Source organism: Trichoderma reesei, assembly GCF_000167675.1.
Source record: "Trichoderma reesei QM6a unplaced genomic scaffold TRIREscaffold_18, whole genome shotgun sequence".
In the NCBI taxonomy this organism is placed as follows: Eukaryota; Fungi; Ascomycota; class Sordariomycetes; order Hypocreales; family Hypocreaceae; genus Trichoderma; species Trichoderma reesei.
Window position 1 is genome coordinate 18,168 of NW_006711165.1, and position 20,865 is coordinate 39,032.

General features: G+C 54.5%; 6 protein-coding genes across 6 annotated transcripts; 2 read left to right on the forward strand and 4 right to left on the reverse strand.

Annotated features, from left to right (window-relative positions):
• Positions 1 to 1,489: 1,489 nt before the first annotated feature.
• Positions 1,490 to 2,817, forward strand: TRIREDRAFT_109910 (uncharacterized protein; the record flags this gene model as incomplete). The annotated part of the gene is made up of 2 exons (XM_006967539.1): positions 1,490 to 2,311; positions 2,800 to 2,817. 2 exons carry the CDS (start codon positions 1,490 to 1,492, stop codon positions 2,815 to 2,817), a joined length of 840 nt encoding a protein of 279 aa, XP_006967601.1.
• Positions 2,818 to 4,025: 1,208 nt separating this feature from the next.
• Positions 4,026 to 4,521, forward strand: TRIREDRAFT_109911 (uncharacterized protein; the record flags this gene model as incomplete). The annotated part of the gene is made up of 2 exons (XM_006967540.1): positions 4,026 to 4,223; positions 4,483 to 4,521. The coding sequence occupies 2 exons, from the start codon at positions 4,026 to 4,028 to the stop codon at positions 4,519 to 4,521; spliced, it is 237 nt and encodes a 78-aa protein (XP_006967602.1).
• Positions 4,522 to 5,413: 892 nt separating this feature from the next.
• TRIREDRAFT_50539 (uncharacterized protein) lies at positions 5,414 to 11,373 on the reverse strand (the record flags this gene model as incomplete). Its single annotated transcript, XM_006967616.1, has 4 exons — positions 10,825 to 11,373; positions 10,175 to 10,501; positions 5,632 to 9,985; positions 5,414 to 5,571 (listed from the first exon to the last, which is right to left on the reverse strand). Coding segments are annotated over exons 1-4 (5,238 nt in total), but the record flags the coding sequence as incomplete, so codon positions are not given.
• A 2,699-nt stretch (positions 11,374 to 14,072) lies between these two features.
• Positions 14,073 to 14,920, reverse strand: TRIREDRAFT_66421 (uncharacterized protein; the record flags this gene model as incomplete). Its single annotated transcript, XM_006967617.1, has 2 exons — positions 14,073 to 14,383; positions 14,503 to 14,920. 2 exons carry the CDS (start codon positions 14,918 to 14,920, stop codon positions 14,073 to 14,075), a joined length of 729 nt encoding a protein of 242 aa, XP_006967679.1.
• A 398-nt stretch (positions 14,921 to 15,318) lies between these two features.
• On the reverse strand, positions 15,319 to 17,880 carry TRIREDRAFT_50542 (uncharacterized protein). Its single transcript, XM_006967618.1, has 3 exons — positions 17,107 to 17,880; positions 15,873 to 17,014; positions 15,319 to 15,816 (listed from the first exon to the last, which is right to left on the reverse strand). Exons 1-3 carry the CDS (start codon positions 17,677 to 17,679, stop codon positions 15,690 to 15,692), a joined length of 1,842 nt encoding a protein of 613 aa, XP_006967680.1. The 5' UTR covers positions 17,680 to 17,880; the 3' UTR covers positions 15,319 to 15,689.
• Positions 17,881 to 19,673: 1,793 nt separating this feature from the next.
• On the reverse strand, positions 19,674 to 20,186 carry TRIREDRAFT_66276 (uncharacterized protein; the record flags this gene model as incomplete). The annotated part of the gene is made up of 1 exon (XM_006967619.1): positions 19,674 to 20,186. One exon carries the CDS (start codon positions 20,184 to 20,186, stop codon positions 19,674 to 19,676), a length of 513 nt encoding a protein of 170 aa, XP_006967681.1.
• Positions 20,187 to 20,865: the final 679 nt, after the last annotated feature.

Consider the following 20,865-nt stretch of genomic DNA (forward strand, 5'->3'; position numbering starts at 1 on the left):
CCCCTGTCTGCATCATCTCCGTCTCCCGCCCGAACCTCGAGCCATGATCACTTCTAGACCCTTCTTACCTTGCTTTTTACCTTATGAGGAATACATAGTCGCTCAGAAAAGGTCAAAAGCCTGTTCCTCATGTATAACAGCGACGCGGCGCTGCGATCAAGTCCGGCCGTTATGTCGGTAATGCGAGGACAGGGGTTTATACTGCCGAAATCCGGCCCCGATCCGGCGGACAGCAAAGTCAAGCCATCTACATGAAGCCATTGAAGAATCAGGCATGCATTATGAGCTCACTACTCCCCATGGCCATCACTTCATGATTGTTGCTCCGATACCAAGCTCTGATACTGCTCGACATTCGTCCAGGCCACGTCTACTCCTCCAACACCAACATATCCAGCCTCTCCTCCACCTCTTAGGCATGGCTCCTCACCCCCGAGGCCTGGACTGTCGAAGATTCCAGGCCCAGAGCTATCTCAAGCTCTAATGTAGTCTCTAGGAGCTTATCTAGCAACTTCGAGGCTGGCAAGTCAAATGAACTCAGAACGGCCAATGCCCCTTTATCCATTGCCAGCTCTACGCCGACAGCTTCTTCCTGTCTTCCATGCAAGACGCCTTTTCCGCCATCACCATCCACCACTCACGCAACAGCCCCAACCAAGACATGCTTGCCCGCACCATCCAGAGTCGAGCAGCTTCATCGATTGAGATTGCCGGCATCAAGCAAGGCAACCTCATCTCAGTCGTGCTACTCAACATGGCTTACATTAACGTCGTCCCAGTGGAAGACAACATACAGCACACAAGACATCATCCTTGTGTCTTGCCCAGGCAGCCAAACAACACCAGAGACATGCGACCCAAATAAAGTCAAAGACTCTGCACTCAACCGTTTCACATTGATTTGGGGGCCCCGAATGAGCAGCATCCTGCAAACATACAAGGCCAGGCAGCGCCTGACCCTCCACCAATACCAAAAGCTAAAGACCTTTCCATTGCAGACAACGCGACCACGCAGGCATGTAGGCTTACCACCGCGTCTCCTGTTAATCAAATCAGCCCACGTAGTATCGTACAAGGTACTTGTTCCTCTCTTGTACCACCCACGAGGCTGCGAGTAACGTGCCGCCGCGACGTCATCCTGCCGCGGCCGCCCAATATCGACAGCAATATCTACAGTAATTATCCTTGAACCAATAGGCGTTGCATCCCAAACACCAAAAAAACAAAATGCTGTAGCCTACCACAGAAGATCGGATGTTGGTCGACGGCAAGAGTCACTTGTACTCCATGTACTCCAAGGCAGAGTTAGGCAGCCATGTCGAAGCCCATTCATACATATGATGTCCATCTCTTTCGGTTCAAACAACATCATATCATACCTCTGCAGGCCTCGATATCGCAATACCGTCGAGTAGCAGACATGGCCCATTCCACCTCTTTGACACACAAACAATCCCCAGCCGTCGAAAAGAGGCGAAGCTGGTCCCTCATGTTCCTCTCGTCCATGCTCAGCGCAGCCGTGGCCCTCGGCACCATGTTCGCCTTCGCCGCCATCATGGACCCCGGCGCCCTCCGTCACGTAGCCGGCACGACAATAGCTGGTGCCCTCTGGGGCATCGTGTCAAAGCTCTCCAGCAACCTCATGGGATCAGAGACAGTCTCCGTCATTCTCCAAAGCCGTCTCGTCCAGCAGTCGTACCGGAACACCATCGAGCAGCATATCGGCGCCGTGCTGAGGAAAGCCATGACGAGCATCCTTACCAACACTGGCTTCGACGAGCAGAACAGCGTTTGGTTTGACATTGACGACGACTACCGCTTAGAAGACAAAGGGAGGCACGTGTTCTGTACGTACAGCTTCAAAGTCCTCCCCGAACCGGGAACACTGCCCCGGTCCGTCAACGAAGGAATCCCGCCCCTCGACTTGCCCACCTACGACCCCTCGAGTATACACATCATAGAAGGCAAAGAACCCATCGCCAAGGGCAAGTTCAGCAGCATTCGTAAAGGCACAGTCCTAGGCTTAACCAGCGGCGCCTCAGCGAGCCTCATGTCCCTCCTCCTCGGAACAGCAGGTGTCGTCCTAGGGGTAATCTTCGCCACGATGCTCGTAAAGCATTTCACGCCTCCAAAGAACCCCGAGAGAGCCGCCCTCCAGAAGGAGTTTGCAATCGAGTTGAGGCGTCACATGGACCGCCTGCAGTACTGCGCCAGAGATAACAACATTGGGCTCGAGGCTGAGGTACATGTCGCGTGGATGTCGGCGGGGGGTTGGAGATCAAGGAGCGTGCATGTCCAGAAGATGGCGTCTGTGAGTAGGAGCCTTTCAGGGAGGCTTGTCTGGGCTGATGAGATTGTTGAGAGCGGCGTGCGTGTGAGGAGGGAGAGGAGGTCGATAGCTGACGGCACTGCAAGTTCAGAGAGCTATAGGACAAGCTGGAAATCGGGTTATGGTGACTAGGAAGATGGACTTATGAGCCATATAGACTTAATGAGCATTGCCTTACACTTCATTGGGCAGAGTGATTACTCGTGGCCGTCTAAACCGCGCTCCTGACGTAGAGGCGTGTGTACTCGATCAGTACCTTGTCTTTTACATGTACCATCTCAACATCTGCAACCGTTGAACCAGTCCTGGGCAAGCCATCAGTCTTCACAACTTCTCCTCCCCATCAAACTCCACACTTCATCTTAGTACCTTGATGTCTCCTGCATACCTAACCTCCTTGGCAGCAGTCCCACAACCTGTCTCGCGGAGCTCCAGTCATCATCGCCACCCCTAACTAACATACAACACAGGATAAACCTACGATCTAGATCCCTGAATGCACGTCACAACTCTTACTACCTACTCGGATAAACACCCAACCTACTATACAACCTTATTAATTAACCCACACGCCGATATTCATCGTAAGTCTCCGTCCATCGATGCAGAAACAAGACGTCAGTGCGCAAGCGGCTCGAGCGTCCCGAATAAGCGCAACCCAGACCTTTGTCCTCGTTATGGAGCTTATTCACGTTTTCAACGTCAATAGAAGTAACAGTTTCACAAAATGTCATTAATATTCCGGCACAGCACTCCATTGGTTGTTTCTTTCAGAAGTCGCAAGATTTAGCTGGTTGTGATGAGTGTAGCTGGAACAGTCTAGTGGAAGGAAATTTTGCAGTGGCAATGTGCTCGAGGGTGCCTGTGCCTGTCTCCGTCTCCGTTGGAACATCGGTGATATGAGAGTATCGCTTCTTTGACCCAGTCTAACGCAGAGCATCTGAGATTGCAAAGTGAATCAAGTGACTGAAGAGGTAATCTCGCAGATGTAGAAGCGCAAGGCACCCTAGAAAGTCCTCCCCCAAGGACTGTCCCATCAACATTCTTCCACATAGACTCTCATTTACACATATACAGGCACTTTAACCATCCCAGATTGGTTCATCTCAACTTACACACTTATCTTACGCTACTAAATGCATACAGGCCATGTTGTTTCTAGACATATCCTTCTTAGTAGACTAACACAACCTCTTCCCTTCAGAACTCACAACGGTCCCTTCTGGAGAACCATCTCCCCTATCAAATCAACATCAAGAACAAACAAGCCCAGCTTCGCCCCATGACTCTCTCTACATCAGAAATTTTCCAAACAGCCAAGACCCAATACGCCGAAATAGCTCCATCTACAACTCAAACTCCCCCCCAGCGCTCAAACCAGCATACAATCCCTTCCCCCCATCATCAACACAGACCCCCCCCCCCCGAATTCCCCATCCACCCACCAAAGAAAGCACTCCAACAACCATCAATCACTTCTCTAATCCTTTTCACCAACCATCACACATCCCCATATCCCCAGGACATCCCCCGTAAAGCCCTCATCACCCTCATCTATAAAACCAACCGCCATCCCCCTTTTTCCCCCCCTCCAGAACCCCTTCCTGCCTATTCCATCACCATCATCATCACCGCCATCAACAAACAACCACTACAACCTAAACAAAACAAAAGCCCCCACTTTCAAACCATCAAAATGAAGTTCTCCTTCGTCCTCGCCCTCCTCCCCCTGGCCCTCGCCGCCCCCAGCCCCGCCACCGACGCCGACGCCGCCGCCGCCGCCACCAAGCAGCCCTGCTGCTCCGACTGCAGGCCCAACTACAAGGTCTGCCGCGAGGGCTGCTGGGACCGCGGCATCTTTGGCTACTGCACTTACCAGTGCGTCAGCGACAGGGTACGTTCTCTGCATCAAGCCTCTTCGCCTTGTCTCTTCCGGCGATACTTTTTCTCCCTTCCCGCCTCATGTCGACCCTCTTTCATGCCTCTTTTCCCTTCTTCAAACTCCCTGAGAATCCTTATCTCAACCAACCTTCCCCTCACCCAATCCAAGCCACTGAGATCGAATTCTACACCGATCCCAATCTCTCAAGCCTTTACTCCTCTACTTGAGCAACACAACCGTCAAGATCATTCAACTAACACGTACATAACAGACCCTGTGCATCAACACCTGCAAGGAGTGCAAGGCCTAAACGACACATCCATAGCCCTTTGCCAAGGATCTCCCATAGCCCTGGCACAAAAATTCCTGTAGCCCATAGCAAAGGAACCCAAGCTCTGGCGAGGAATCTTACAGATACCTACCTATCTGATAGATCACAACATAGACTAGTCTAGAAATGCTTCAATAGGGTTGTCGATTCTGGGGTATAAACACTGGCAATTATGAGATAACAGATCTGAAATGATGGAATATAAATGATTTGCAATGTTGTTAAGAAGCTACAGGGTGATATCACACATAACAATTTACACATCAGTAGTAGCCTGCCTTTCCCTGGAGACAAAAGCATAAAGTCCACTGACCACCCACTACCCGGAACTTGGATAATGATTGAAATAAAGTCTCGATTCACTCGACATCTCGTATCTTCACCCATCCTGCACATCTCATCTCATAGAAGCACCTCTACTATTTCCGCGAGCATGGTGATGAGCCCTTGATTACACCAACAGCCGTCACCCGCTTGAGGCACCTTAGCATGCAGATACAAAACATTAGCACACGGAAAACATCCGTGGTTATATATCCTCTCTAACACTACAATACTCGTACTCATACATCGGCGATGCCTCCTCAGCACGATAAACCACCTTGTCCATCAACCGGTGCTTTTGTATCCCCCTCTAGCAAATCCTTCGTGTAATGATCCACATTCACTCACAATAAATCCTTCCGTAAAAAGGTCGTTTTGGTTTCTGCGCCGTGCACTCCAAATTCCTCATGTCCATCCGTGCCGACCCTCGAAAAGGACAAAAACAAAAGCAAAAAGTATTAATCATACAAACCGTGAGGTTGTTCCACATGCCACCCAGTATCATGCTGTTTTCGACGGCAGTGGCGTGTTGTCGAATCGCTCAACCGTCAATCATCCCGTCAGCAATGGCGAGGCGTTGCTTAGCCGTTTTTGCCCGCTTGCCGATGCTCTTTGCTCTGCCCTTCTTGCCCTTGGGCTCAATCTCCGCTGGTGTGGCAGTTCCCGAAGCACCAAGCTTGCTTCCATCGTCAAAGTTGCCCTCGCCTGGAAAGAGTAGGTTAGCATATTATATTCCACCATCCACAGTAGTGACGTGTCTCTCACCTTCGTGATACATGTCGTCCAAGCTGGCGGGGGCATCTGTTCGCTTCCGCTTGCCGCCCTTCTTCTTCTGCTTCTCGTATTCTCCAGACTCGAGCAGCTCCTTCTCGCGACGCTCAATCATCTCGGCTTGCTCGTCATCGGCCAGCCACATGGCGATATCGCGGTTGCGGTTTTCAGGAGCACGGCGGCCGGAGAAGTCGACGCTGGCACCGCCACCCTGGATGACGACGCGTTGGACTTCTTCCTTTTGCAGAGCGCGCTTTCGGATCCGCTCCTCAATGGTGCCGCGGGTGATGAGTCGGTACACGGTGACCTGCCTGGTCTGGCCCAGTCTGTGTGCTCGGTCCATGGCCTGCGAATCAATGGTCGGGTTCCAATCCGAATCGTAGAAAATAACGGTATCCGCAGACGTGAGGTTGATACCGAGACCACCGGCACGAGTGGACAGCAGGAAGATGAAGATCTCGGGCCGGGTCTGGAAGTCGTGCACGGTGTCGCGACGGTCCTCGAGCTTGGTTGAACCATCCAGTCGGCAGTACTTGTAGTTGCGGTACGTCAGATACTCCTCCATCATGTCGATCATGCGAGTCATCTGGAAGTACAGCAGCACGCGGTGGCCCTCGGCCTTAAGCTTAAAGAGCAGCTCGTCCAGCTTAGCCAGCTTGCCGCTGTCGGTGACGAAGCGCTGCATGGAGGGGACGGCAATGTTGGTGAAGCGCTTCTTCTCGTGGTCTGGCGCGGGCAGAAGCTTGTTGACGGGGTACAGCTCCATCGGCACCTTCTTCTCGACCAGCGCCTGCTCATCGTAAATGGTCGGGCCGTACAGCGTCTTGCGAATGTGCATGTTGAACATGACGTTTCGGTGCTCGGCGACGGCGCTGGGGCTATTGCACGAGACTTCAATGGGCGGAGCCGATGCACGGGGTCGTCCAGCAGGCTCCAGGCGGCCCAGGCCAGAGTCGCGGTACGTCACCTTAGCAATGTTCATCAAGCTGCTCAGGATGCCCTCGCTGGTAACCTCGGCCAGAGGCCGCCAGTCGCGGCGCTCCCGAATCTTGAACAAGCAGTGGGCCGGGGTGAAGTTGTTGTCGTCCTCATCATAGGCGATGCTCATTGGGCCGAGCCTGTCGCGCTTCGAGAGCTCATCCACGGCGCGGTCAAAGAGGCCGCTGTGGGTGGCCTTGTAGACGTCGCCAGCCGAGGTGTCGGCGAAGCGCAGCCAGGAAAAGGCCTTGTCGGCGTCCACGCTGGCTTGGATGTGTTCCGGAGTCCAAATGTTCAGCATGTGATTCAGGGCCTTGTTGCGCCAGCCGGCCTTCTGGTTGTCCTGCCCGGCCTTGTCAAGGCGGCCACCCTCGGTCCAGACGAGAGACGGCAGCTCGTAGTCTACCAAGCTTCTGCTGGAGTAGCCCACGGAGACGGTGTTGCCCTCCCTGACGAACGAGGCGGTCTCGGCAAAGTAGCCAAAGGAGTAGGGGGCGGTGACTTCGGCGCGCTCGAACAAATCTGGATGGTTGCAGACCTTTCGGAACTGCATCACCAGGTTCATCAGAGTTCCCGAGTCTTGATCGTCGCCCATGGTGGCCTTTTCAACGAGATCCATCACGTTAATCTGGTTGCGCAGATTGCTATAGTAGGCTCGCTGCCGGTAGGTGAGGTTGCAGAAGACGTCCAGCTCAATCTTGTCGCCAAGCTCCTTTTGTACGTGCTTCTTGACACGACGAAGCATAAACGGCTTCAGAATCATGTGAAGTCGCTTCAGCTGGTCCTCGTTGAGTTTCGTGTTGCTCTGGGCGTGCGACTCAATGTCCTTGGAGAACCATTCACTGAACTCGTCGTGGGAGTCAAAGAGTGACGGCATGATGAAATGCAGCAAGGCCCACAGCTCCTGCATGTTGTTCTGGATGGGAGTACCCGTCAGCAGCAGGCGGTTTCGGCAGTGGAAGCCAAGCAGACACTTCCATCGCGAGCTGGACGAGCTCTTGATGGCTTGGGCCTCGTCGAGGATCATGTACTGCCAGCGCATCTTCTGGAAGTAGGCCACATCGGACACGACGAGCTGATACGAGGTGACGCAGACGTGGAAGGGCGCGTCCTTGCGGTACGTGGTGTGCTTCCGGTCCCAAAACTTTCGCAGCACCTTTCGGTCGCTGGCACTGCCCCAGTAGGGGAGGATCTTGAACTCGGGGACGAACTTTGCGATTTCCTGCTGCCAGTTGTGCAGCGTGGAGGCGGGCGCCACGACCAAGAAGGGACCCCAGATGTCGTGCTTCTCGGCCAGGTAGGCCATGACGGAGATGGACTGGACAGTCTTGCCGAGACCCATTTCGTCCGCCAGGATGCCGTTGATGCCCTGCTCGTAGAGGTTGACGAGCCAGTTGAGGCCCTTGAGCTGGTACTCCTTGAGCTGGGCATTGATGAGCTTGGGCTGCTCGATCTCGACGTCGCCGAGGCCTGTCGGATTTTGAAAGTTCATCTCGCCCTCGTCATCCATGTCCAGGCCCTTGTTGTTGAAGTCGCGCGCCTTCTTCTGCGCTTCGGCAATGGCGTTCTGCGCATTAGCCATGGCGGCCGCCTGCAGGACCGACTCGTCCTCGTTGTCAAAGTCGAGATTCTCAAAGTCGGTAACCCTGGAGGCCAGGGGGCCGGTGGGCTCCTGGATGGACAGCTTGTTCTCGGGAATCTGCTGCGGGTCGGTAGCAATCTCGGGGTTGTCGGTGCTGCGCTCGACCTCGTCCGTCTTGATCTTCTTGCCGATAAAGTGCGAGTACAGTTCCGTCTGGGAGATGAGGAAGTTGAGCTTCCGCTTCTGCCGCGCGGCTTCTCGGTCGGCTTCCTCCTTTCGGGCGTTTTCAATCTCCTGCTTCTCCGCAGCCTTGCGCAGGTCTCGCTCTTCACGTTCGTTGCGCTTCCAGAAGCTCATCATGTCACGCATGACACGCTTGGCGCGGGCCTGGAGGTCCTTGGTGCCCTTGTTGGTTCGCAGCTGCCAGCGCTTGGCTTCCTTGGAGGCCAGGATGGCCGTCTTCTTGAGGTTGGAGCCCCTGGTCGCGTACGAGTCGACGGCGAGCTTGAAGGTCTTGCTGACATCCTTGCGAGCCATGTCACGCCAAATCTGATCGTAAATCTGATTGTAGCCCTTAGAGATGAATTTCTTTTCGAGATCCGGCACGTCGTCGACCTTTTCCTTTTCCTTGGCAGCTTCGGCCTTTTCCTTGGCAGCCTTTTCTCCGTCGCCGCCCTTGGACTTGCCCTTGATCTTGATGCGGACGCGGCCCTCTTCCTTGGGCGGCAGCTCCTCGCCGGCATCCAGGGCGGCCTGGGCAGCCTCGGCCGAGTCCTTCTCCGCCTGCTTCTGCTCCTTGGACTTTTTCGGTCGCGTGCCTCCGCGGCCCTTGCTCTTCTTGGGAGTTTCGGCATCGGAGGCGAGGAAGCTGGACATGGTGCCGCCATCGAGGTTGAGCTCGACGTTGCGGGCGGGGCCCTTGATGCCCTTTTGCAGGATGAGCTTGGTCTGCTGGGCCTTCTTGTTGGCCCTTTCGGCGTCGCGCAAGTGCTTTTGGCGCTCTTCCTCATCTTCTGCGGCTTCGGCTCGGGCCAGGGCGGCCTCCTTTTGCTCGATGGTGACAGCCATGGACTTTTCGCGCCGTCGCTTTCGCTGCATGTCCTTCTTGCGCTCCTTTTCCGCAAAGAGCTCTTGTTCGCGGACTTCTTGGAGGGCCTCATCGTAGAAGACGTCGTCGTATCGCCGCTTGCCCAGATCCGAGTGTTCTGCTAGCCTCTTGCCAGTGGTGTTGGCAAACTGTTCGCGCCGGGCATAGGCTTTGTCGGCATCGAGTTGAGCCATGATGCGCTGGCGCTTAAAGGCTCCCTCTTTATACGCTCGCTCGCTAAACTCGTCCTCATCGAGGGACTCGGCCTGCTTGTCCAGCAATGCCTCGTGGTGCTGAATCGACCTCTCCATCTCGCTGGACCACGTCTTCTGCTTGGGCTGGCCGTTTGCCTGTCGCTTCGAGGGCGGTCGCGGGGTGGGAGACTCCTTCTTGATGGATGGGCGGCGGTTCTTCTTGGACGCGTCTTCTCCCCGAATCTCGGACGCTCGGCCCTTGGCAGGCTTCTTGGCAGGCTTCTTCTTCTTGACGGTTTCCGACTTCTTGACAGGCGCAGGCTCGGGCTCGGTGTCAGCCTCCTTCTCCATCTCGGTATCGCCGTCGTTGTCCGGTTCTCGAAGCTCAAAGATGGGAGCGGCCAAGGTCGGTTCTTTCTTGGGTGAAGGTTCCCTGGTTACGGGCTCGGGAGCGGGCTCTGAGTTGGAGAGGATGTTGGAGAAGGACATCGGATCGGCAGCTCGGCTCTGGTATGCACTGTCAGTACGTTGTCTTTTTTTTCTTCTTTTTTTTTGGCTGGCGATGGATCCTTGTTGGGGGCAGCGGGTGGCATGGGGAAGCAAAGAGGCGAAGAACCAATTATCGGGCAGTGGATGATAAGGAAAGGCAATCGCAAAAGAATTCCAAGGTTGGTGTGAAATGGAGTTTGTACTTACGGAAGCCGGCTTCGGCGGTGACGGAGCAGCCAGATCTGTCTTCATGATGGGCGCCAGGGAGGTGCCGTTGGTGGCATGCGTCGGCGCGGGCGCATGCCTGGACACGGGCGAGGTCATGTGGGAGTGACGGCTGGGCGGGCTGTGAGAGCCCGTGGCGAGGCTCGGGTGCGAGTGCGAGAGGGAGAGCGGGCTGGTCGGGCGGCGGGTGAAGGACGAGGCCCTCTCGCGAGGCGATGGATAATTGTTGTCGCCGTTGCGGTACGACGACGGCTGGTGTTGCTGGTCAATTGGCTGTGGATACTGGAACGGCTCGCGAGGTTGGTACGGCTAGAAAAGAGGGAAGAGAGAAAGAGGAAAAATCACGTTAGAAAGACGCGTTTGAGAAATCAGGGATGGGCGGAGGCGGGAGTTGGCAGTGCAAGGGCCGAAGTGAATTTGGGGAGAGGGGAGGGGGGGCTTGAATTTTAATTTTTTTTTTTTTCGGTGGCTAGCGATGCATCGAGCTGTGGTTGCGGCGGGAGGCAGATGATGGAGGAAAAAAGAGGCATTGATGGAGAGATGATGGAGGAGGACAAATGCAAAGGCCCAAGGGGCGGAAGCGAGTGGGTTCTCCAAGCCAAAAAGTGGAAGCGGACTTGTATGTAGCATACGGGAGGTGAAGAATTGGAGTGCTTGTGCCTGCTTACCTTTGGCGTGGCCACTTGGGGCGCGTGTTGCCTCGAGGCGGCGATGGGGCGCTCTTTGGTCGTGTCCGTCGTTGGGTCGTAGACTCTGCCGCCAGCAGGATGAAGCTCGGGAGCCGTCAGAACAGGCGCAGGCGGCGGTGATGCCGACAGCACCGACGACACGGTCGAGCGCGGCGGAGGCGGCGGGTAGTAGGCGCCTGGCGGGTGCAGCGGCGAGGCGGACGGGCCCTGCTGGTGGTGAAGCGGGTGTTGATGCTGGCTCTGGCTCTGGCTCTGGCTCTGGTGATGGCCCGGCGCCGGCGCGAGCACCGAGGGCAGCGCGTGTGCGGCAGCGCCCGGGGCGGCCGGCGTCGACGAGGCCATGTAGGGGCTGCGGTTGGCGCTGGGATTGGGGTTGGGGTTGGGGTTGAGGCGCGGCGGCGACTGGTGATCGCTGGCGAAGGGCAGCGGCGGATGGAACTCGGCCTGGGTGTGCGTCGACGAGGGCGAGCGCAGGCTGAAGGCCGAGTGCCGCGAGCTGGGCGTCATCACGTCGCGCTGGGCCAGGCGATGGCGCTCGCGGTCTCTGTCTCGCTCCCGTTCGCGGTCCAGGTCTCGATCTCGATCTCGCTCCCGGTCTCGGTCTCGGTCTCGGTCTCGGTCACGGTCACGCTCTCGCTCGTCGTCGCCGCGCCGGTGCATCACCGTCGATCGGAAGCTCGAGTCCATCGCGGACGCACGGGTTCAGACAAGGCTGAGGAGGAGGACGTTGGCGGGCGAGGTTGCGAGAGCGTATGGGAGTGCGAAGGAGAAGGGACAGCAGCAAATTGAGGTTGTGGAGGAAAAACGTCTAGGTGGACGCACACGAGCCCATGTGGTGTGCGTCTTTTCTCTTGCTGTCGTCTGTGTGTCTACACGCGCTCGCGGCCAGAGGGCATCTGTCGAGGCAATCGCTGGCAGGCGACGAGATGGTGAGAACCAGAGTAGGCAGGCAAGAATCGCGTCGGCTAGATGGGTGGATGGATGGATGGATGGATGGATGGATGGCAGGGTGGATGGATGGGGGTTGATCTGCTGTGGTTTGGTTTGGTTTGGTTTGACCTGGAGATGATGGGTGGATGACAAAAAGCCGGCTAGAGCTGGCAGGAAAAGCCTCGCTAAAGAATGATGGCGATGACGAATCTGCGGCGCGAGAGAGTTTTGGATGCGAAGGAGGCGCGGGCGTCGTTCCTTTCGCGACGATGCCGGACTGGCGCCGAGGAAGACAAGAGAGATGATGAGAGAAGAAAATTACAAGTGATAATGTGAAGATTTTAGTTTATCGGAGTTTTACGTCTGTCAAGGCGAGGCACAGTCGGCAGCCCAACATCGAGCCCCGTCAACGATTTGCGGATGACGCCGGCGATGGCGATGGCTTCACGCGAGGCTCCTCTTGCGCGGCTGCGGGACAGAGACGATGATGAGGAGACGGCAGGATTGCAGGTGGCAAAAGTCACGAAGCAGCAACAAAAGAGAATCGGAGTCAGTCAGAGTCAGTCAGAGAGAAAGAGAGGCTACGGAAAAGGGAGGGCCCAACTCCAGCTCCAGCTCCAGCTTCCGGCTCCAGCACCAGCACCAGCACCAGCACCAGCACCAGCCCAGGACGAGACCCGTGGTGATGGTGGACTGATTGGATGCGTTGGCTCAACCGAGTCTGGACTCTCTGCAGCCGGGCTGCCCGCCCTGACCTGGGCCCGTCTTTGGCCTTGGAGATCCGGATCTACACCAAACAAGGGCCTTCTCTACTCAAATTCCTTTTTCTTTCCATGCCCTGCTAACAGAGAGAATGTTCCTATACCTACAAACACCTCTTTCTGTACCCTGACTTGCAAGTCTAAGATACAACATTACAGTTAGCACACTCTCCACCTCTTTGTCTTCTCAGACATCAGCCCCAACAACGCCACTCCCAAAAGCCACCCTCACAAACCCGCACTCAAAATCACGAGCAGCTCCTCTTCCACTTGGACATCCTCTAGCCCGAGGAACAGACTGTATAGACACGGTGCGTAGAAACTGGCATCTCGCAGGAAATGGAATAAGCGAAGAGATGCAGCCCAGGAGCCACGCCTTATCCTCATGCCCATGGCGATACATCGTGGGTTGACCCCCATCAGCCAATCACACACCGAGAAAAGACTGTGTTTCTGTGCCCCTGGCTCTGGCATCAGCCTACGGAGCGAAAGATTCGATCAACCCGAAACCAGCATCTCACTCAGCAGAAGCATGAGCTCAAAGTCTGGAGGTGGCAGCATCATCCTCACACTGACCTCAGAAGAAGTCTTGGTGCAACAGCAGAATCGGCAGAATTTACCATTCAACTTTCCATTCTTCTCCTATATCTGCACATCAGGGGATCCCAAATTCCCCCATGCTACTATCGCGACCCTTGAATCGCTAGCCTGACGACTTGCGTGCTAGCCTTTGCAATCTGACAGACTCCCCCGGTTTCTCCCAGAGCCTCAACAGCCAGGATAAGCAGCACTGCACATACATGCGGTATCACCAACAGATCATCACACGTCCTGGTAGTAATTGCAAACGTAGCACATCTGTCACTGCACTGCACTGCACTGCACTGCACCATGCAGTCATACAGAATATTCTATTTTCAGCCGTGAGGACACTGATCCTTCGGCTGAGACGATGATGCGTACAATCACGCACCGGAATCGAAATTGGACCAAAGAGAGCACACAGACAACATACCAAGGTCAATACACGTCCTTCCTATCCTCCAAACAACCCCATCACCCTCCAGGTAACCGAAACCAAGAATTGCAGACACCACTGCGTACCTAGAAAGAATAAATCAAGCGCCTTTTCTTGACTATTCCTTTTCCTTCTTTTTTCCTTCTATCTCATTCTTATTCTTCTCTTGTAGCACTTTGACGATGGCATCAAACTTCGGGTCATCCTCCCCTCCGTATTGATTGTACAGTGCATACATCCTGAATACACCGTGTCAACTCTGGTTAAGCCAGACCCTGAAGCAGTTCACTACCGTTATCAAAGCTCGTCCAATGGAATATGAAGTAAACACAGCATGTAACCAAGAATGACGATTCCTCTCTCAATCCAGCTTTATGAAAAAAAAAGACATATACAATTGGACAATGCCACAAACGGCCAGTCATCCGCATCCCGTCTCGACAACCAGCACCACGACATCAACCAGCCAAAACGCGTATAAATCACCTCGCCCACCTCACCATGACATCCTCAACCTCCCCAACCCCCCTAAACTCCTCACTCAGCCCTTCATTCCCATTCAATCCCAACGCCCTCTCAACCTCCGCAATCCTCCCCGCCCAAACCCCATTATCAACCCTCCACGTCCCCAGACTCTCAAACCCCATCTTGCCGTACAACCCCCTCGACTCAGCAGACGACATTAAAAACGCTGGAATCCCCTCTTTATCACACCTCTCCAACACTGCGGCAAGGAGTCGTCCGCCGATGCCCTTGCGTTGATATGATGGGTCGATCATCAGGTGGTTGATATCTAAAACACAACCTCGTCAGCCATCCATCTCCAATCCAACGTGGGAAAACAAACGAGAACGGAAATCGAAGAATGAGGAGTGTGAATATAGGGGTGGAAGAGGTAAGGGAGAAACAAACAGATGTGTCTTTGTCCATTCGCCGCCCTCTCATAACACTCATCCATAGCAACCTGCTTCCCATCAAACTCCTCCCACAACCCCTTCAAATGCTCCTTCACCGCAAACAATGACGACGCATCAACTCTCTCTTCCTCATCACTCTTCACCCCATCAACACCCTTCTCTTCCTCCCCCTCCCCCCTAACAACATACCTCACAAACCCAACAACCCTCCCACTCCCCCCCTCAACAGCAACCAAAAACACATTCCCCCCCTTCCGCACCGCACTCTCCGTCCCACGCATCAAAATCTCCCTCGGGCTATTCACGAAAAACGCCCCGTAAAACCCATGATACCTCCCCTGCGCGCGATAATGCACTTTTGCAATCGAGGCTGCGTCGGCGGGTGTGCCTGGTCGTATCGTGATTGAGGCCATTGTTGCTCTGGCTCTTTGTATATTATGCATGCGTGATCAGGATTGCAACGGTGGAGAGAACGGGCCTACTGAGGTTTGGCAAATTTATGATGCTTTGGGGATTCTGGGTTTACAAGTAAGGGTAGGTAGTAGCGCTACGTGTGCTCGTGGGAAGTTGTAGATTTCCTCGACTTGTCAAAGATTGCCACTAAAAAGCCTGTCACAACCCTCAAAAGGGCGTACAATCCACCTACTAGGTACCTTAGTAGTAAACTCCCATCACAATCAGCTTCCATAACCAAACCACTACAGTCTCATGATCCGCTTCATTCGGCAAGTGAGTCATTCGCCGAGGTCTACAATCATCACAACTCACAGTCTCCTCAGACTGTCACAATTCACATCATCACCAAAGCATCGTCAGGCAATAATCACCTCATTCAGTCTAAACCTCCATTCAAACCTAGTAGTAGCTAAACCCAAGAAGAAATCTCAAATGATACTACCAAGTCTATCCCGGGAAACTGAAAACATTTGAATAAACAAGAAAACACATGATCATGAATGCATGCATCCTGCATCTCTAGGGTATCGCGGCCGTGCTCATGCGCACCTTTCTGCTGGCAACTTTCCAGCGTGCCAATCTTCTATGATGGCTTTTGTGGGTTGCCGCGTGTGACATCCTGTTCCCATGTAGCCGCCGCCCAATTCCCTGTCATTCATCATCCGTTCTATAAGCGATTTGGAATATGCACTTTTAAGTTCTGCTGCTCGTCTCATGTCGCCCATTTTACACGGCACCGGCCGTAATCATCTTCTTGCGAAGGTAGTTCTTGTACTCGCCAATGGTGCCGTCCCATGCTCGGATGGTCTGGTTCTCGCAGACGAGAATCTGCTTCGCAATCTTGTCAAGCAATCTAAGGATTGGGTTAGCAAGTCGTTTCATCAACCATGATTACGAGGGTAAACTCACCTAAAGTCGTGGGAGACGACGATAACACCGCCGCTAAAGGCGTTGATGGCGTCAGCCAGACTGTCAATGGTGGGGATGTCGAGACCGTTGGTAGGCTCGTCGAGCAGCAGCATGTTGGGGCTGTCAATGGCCAGCAGGGCAAAGACGATGCGGCTCTTCTGACCCTCGGACAGCGTGCCCATCAGGGCGGTCTGGGACTCGCCGGTCAGGCCGTAGCGGCCAAGCTGCTGGCGCCAGTACTGGTAGTCCTGGGACTTCTCCTTGTACTTGTCTCGGACAAAGTCGAGGGCGGACTTGGTCAGGTCGAGCTGCTCAGCGCTGTGCTGAGAGTACAGGCCGAGCTTCAAGTGGGTGTGGCGGCTGACGGAGCCGCCAGTGGGCGACAGCTTGCCGGTCATGAGGCGCAGCAGCGTCGACTTGCCAACACCGTTGGGTCCGACCAGAGCAGTTCGGGAGTCCATGTCGAAACCAAGGTCGATGTTGCGGTACAGGTCATCCTCGGGGTTGCCAGAGTAGGAGAAGGTGACGTTGTCAAAGGAGAGGACGGGAGGGGGCAGCTTGTCAACGTCGGCGAAGCGGAAGGTGAAGACGCGGTCGGGAACGACGGGCTGGATGAAGCCGTCGGCCTCCATCTTGTCGAGGATCTTCTGGCGCGACTTGGCCTGTCGGACCAAGTTGGCGTAGGTACCGGCGCTGGCAATGAACTTTTTGATGTGGGCGATTTCCTCCTGCTGCTTGGTGTAGGCCTTCATCTGGTTCGTCTCATTCTCTTCACGAGTCTTGGCGTACGAGTCGTAGTTACCACCGTAGTAGATGAGGGCCTTTTCGCGCATGTCAATCATGTTGGTACACACGCCGTTGAGGAAGTCCATCGAGTGGGAGACGAGAACCAGCGTCCGGTCCCACTTCTTGAGGTACTCTTCCAGCCACACGCAGGCCTCGAGATCCAAGTGGGCGGTGGGGTCGTCGAGCAGGAGCAGCGAGGGCTTGACGAAGAGGGCCTTGGCCAGGGCGACACGCATTCTCCAGCCACCAGACATGTCCTTGGTCTTCTTGTGGATGGTCTTTTTGTTGAAACCGAGACCGGTCAGAATGAGGGAAGCGCGGGTGGCAAAGGTTGAGGGGTCCATCTTGTCCATGTGCTACAGGGCATTGTCAGCATCCGAGTTGTGGAGTTGTGGTAGTTGGGAAAAGAATTCAAGGAGAAACATACGTCGTAGAGATCAATCAGGACAGGGCTCTCGGGGCCCTCGTCCTCGAGCAGCTTCTCGGCCAGCTTGTCGAGACGCTCCATCTCGTTCTCAGCCTCCTTGACGACCCATTCCAGGGCGCCGAGATCGCTGGGGGGCGCACCCTCGTTGAGCAGGTAGATGTCGACGTGGTCGGGGATGGGGTACTCGCGGGCGGCGATGGCCTTGAGCAGCGTCGACTTTCCGCAGCCGTTCTCGCCCAGCAGGCCGTAGCGGCGGCCAAAGGACAGCTCGAGGGTGGAGTCGGTGATGAGGACGCGGCCGTGGAAGACGAGGGAGCAGCTGGTGATCTTGACGTCCTTGCTCTGCTGGGTGGACGACAGCACGCCGGTGGTGACGCGGTCCGAGATGCCGTGCTGGTCCATCTGGTCGGCCAGGCGCTTGACCTCGTCCAGCTTGTCATCGGTGGTGGCAGGCCCGTCGGTGTCCTGGACGGGGTTTCCGTGGACGTCGAGCTCGGGCTCCTTCTTGCCCACCTTGCCGACCTTCTTGCCGGTGGCAGCAGCCTTCTCGGCCTTCTTGGCGAGTCGCTTTTCCTTGGAGGATGAGGGCGGCATTGTGGCGGTCTGGGGGTGGTGGTGATGCGGGTGACTTGATGAAAGTTTTGGAGGGATGGAGAGAGAGAGAAGCAGGAAAAAGAGAGTGGTGGAGGTTGCTTCTGCTAAGAAAAAAGAGGGGGGGATAAAGGAAAGAAGAGATGAAGAAGAAGAAATTGGAAAATAGAAAGCAATTCCAATTACTTTCCCAGACGATATTCAACAGCCGCTGAATATGCGTTTTTGTTTGATGGAAGAGAGAAGAAGCAGGCAAAAGAAATGGATTCCTGGCTGGTCGAATCCGCTGGCCTTGAAATTGTTTGGCTCTGGGCGGGGTGAATTTTTTTCTCTTCTGCGCCGTGGTTGGTGGGGCTGTGGCCGTATCAGAAGGCGCTGATTGTGCGATAAGGGGCGCCACAGTCAGGCATCAAGCTAAGGCATAAAAACTGCGGCCAACAGGCGATTGCGGATTATTACGGTGAGCATTGTCTCGTTTAATACATGTATCAATCCACGTCTAATGCCGTTCTTTACGGTGCTACGACTTATACTAGTACATGTAGAGGGTCAATCGTAAGGACCTCTATACTTACAATAGGTACTTAAAATTGACTCGCTACCTGGTAGTAGGTAGTATTGATAAGTTTCTTATCACCTTCTGGTTCTCTTCTCCCTATACTACAGGCCAATCTACCCCAAAAGCTCGCCAAAAGTCTACAGAGATTCCTCTTCGCACATGTCAAAAAACCTTCACGTAGCTTGACGTCACCCTCGCCTTCAAATAAGTGGGTCCACCACATATGTACTGCGCATATCTCTGTCCTACCCTGTACCGCTGCCAAATGTGGCAATTCCAACAAAAAACACCCATATCAACAGTTCTCATCATGGTATCAATTTCCCGCCCAGCCATTCCTCCATTATTATAAACCGAATCCATATCGTATATCACCTGCAAGTGGCGAATGTCGTTCACCGAGTGCAGCGTGGAATCAAGCAGCGCCGTCAAGTCTCTCCTTGTTCTTTCGCCCCTTTCGCCGTATGAAGCATCGTCTCAATCATGTCCGTCGGCACAAGCTGCGGCTGCGCCTCTCCATACCGCTGATGCTCCATCTCCTGCGCGTAAACGTCTTGCTCTGAAGGCACATCCGTGTTTCTGGATGCGTCTCTCCAGCCTGTCCCTGCTATTGCGTCGTCCTTTGGGCTGCTCTGTTGCGTCGATGCAGCGTCTGGTCGTGGTGGTCGCAGCAATGACTTTTCCTCTGGCATGTTCGGCATGTCTGCTGCTTGCTGCTGCCGGCTGCGATGAAGAGCCTTGTCGGTTCGAGAGGCGTGACTCTCTCGAAAGATGGAGGGTCTCGAGTGAAATCGATCAAACAAATGACGAAGCCATCTAGAAGTTTTTTTTTTTGCACCACCATCAGCTCAAAGCCACACCACATAGCGCATGCGTCAGCAACGCCCTTACAAGATATTGGTCATTCTCATCATCCGCCTCTGTCTCCTCTCGTGCATAACTAGCAAAGTGCTAGGAAAGCAAGCAAGCAAAGGAGCCTCCCACTGCTATATACCACCAGAAGCGAGAGGGCTCTCAAGTATAGTGAGTGCATGGAATGCTCGGCAGGGCGAAATGCTGGTGCCTAGCCACCCGTTTCAGCATCCGGGCCTGTTGCCATGTAAGAAGTGGCGGCAACTAACTCTGCACCCTGGAGAAGGAAAAGTAGGCAGCAGGTTAAGGCATGTTGTGGACAAACAGCTCCATACGGAATCATTTGCAAGTTTAAATCACTCATTGATTGTTGGTGAGATGAACCTGGTATTCCTCTGTGATCCTTACCTACACAGCTGCAGGTTGCTTCTGTGATACACGCAATCCCCCAAGGCGCAGCACAGCAACGTATCACCGAGAACTCACTGCAATTAACACAAGTTTCCAGTAAAAGAGGAACCTTTTAACAAATCTTTCATTAATCCTTAATCAACGCTCAAATAATCCTCTCCCCATCATCCCCAAATCACGAAGAAGTCTCGCTCTCCAACCGATCATACTTGGTCCCCCCCTCAACACCACCCTGCCTCGGCCCAGCCCCCTCCGCCCTCATCGTATCCCTCTGCAGCATCCTCTCCTCCGCAAGCCGACTCGGATCGTTCTCGCTCCCCGGCTCCGCCCTCAACGCCTTCTGCAGCCCATCGCTCTCCTTGCCCCTCAGCTCCGACTCGTCAATCCCCTCCTTGAGGTTCTTCCCGTGCGGGCCGCCCTTGCCCGTGAGGTACTGGTCCACGACATATCCGGGTGCCGTGGCGCCGTTTGAGTCTTCGCCGCCGCGGCCGGACTGCGTCTTCAGGTCGGAGCTGGAGACGGCTTCCGTCTGGGAGGCGCGGTTGTGGGAGAATTCGCCGCCCGAGTGCAGGGACTGGGCGGCGAGGGACTCGGATTGCACGACGCCGGGGGCTTCCTGGGTTTCGGGGGCATGGTGGCCTGGAGTGACCTGTTGGTGATGATTATCAGTAAGATTATTCCTTTTCATCAAATTGCTGATGCTTTGCAAAAGGTACGTGATGTGATGTGGTAGAGGTGTTGGTATAAGTGACATACCTTGGTGCCATCAGGGCCAGCCTTTTGCGCTCGAGTAGACATGTTGATGGGTTGATTCGAAGTTTTGTGTAAGAGAGATTTTGGTAATTGGTTCAGTCGTAGTTGAATTGTCGTAGTGATTCAATTGCAATGGAAATGTTTCTTGTCTTGTTCATGAATGAATCCCTTCAATCACCAGCACTTATATAGGTATCTGTTTGCTGCACCATGTATATGACATCACACAGCCCGCCTCTCACCCACCCACGCAATCCTCACGTCAAGCCAGGCAAATCAGTCACCATAGCAGAAAGGATCTGATCGAAACAACAGTTCGACAGGAGTCCATCCTCCGCTCTCCACACGGTTCCTCTTTTTTGTCACTCTCGCTTCAATAGGCATTGCATCATAGAGTTGCTGCCCCCCCCGTCTCGCCTGTTTACCTCAGCTTGCTCAGCTACTGTAATTACATACTGCTACTGTAGGTACAGCTGCATGTCGATCACAGGTGACGCCTCAATGGCCTGAGGTGAGGAAACAAGGACAAGACTTCGTACCACGGAGCTGGTCCCATTCCCGATCACCGGCCTGGTACTGCATGAGATGGCGCAAGCCGTCATAAACCGTCCCTA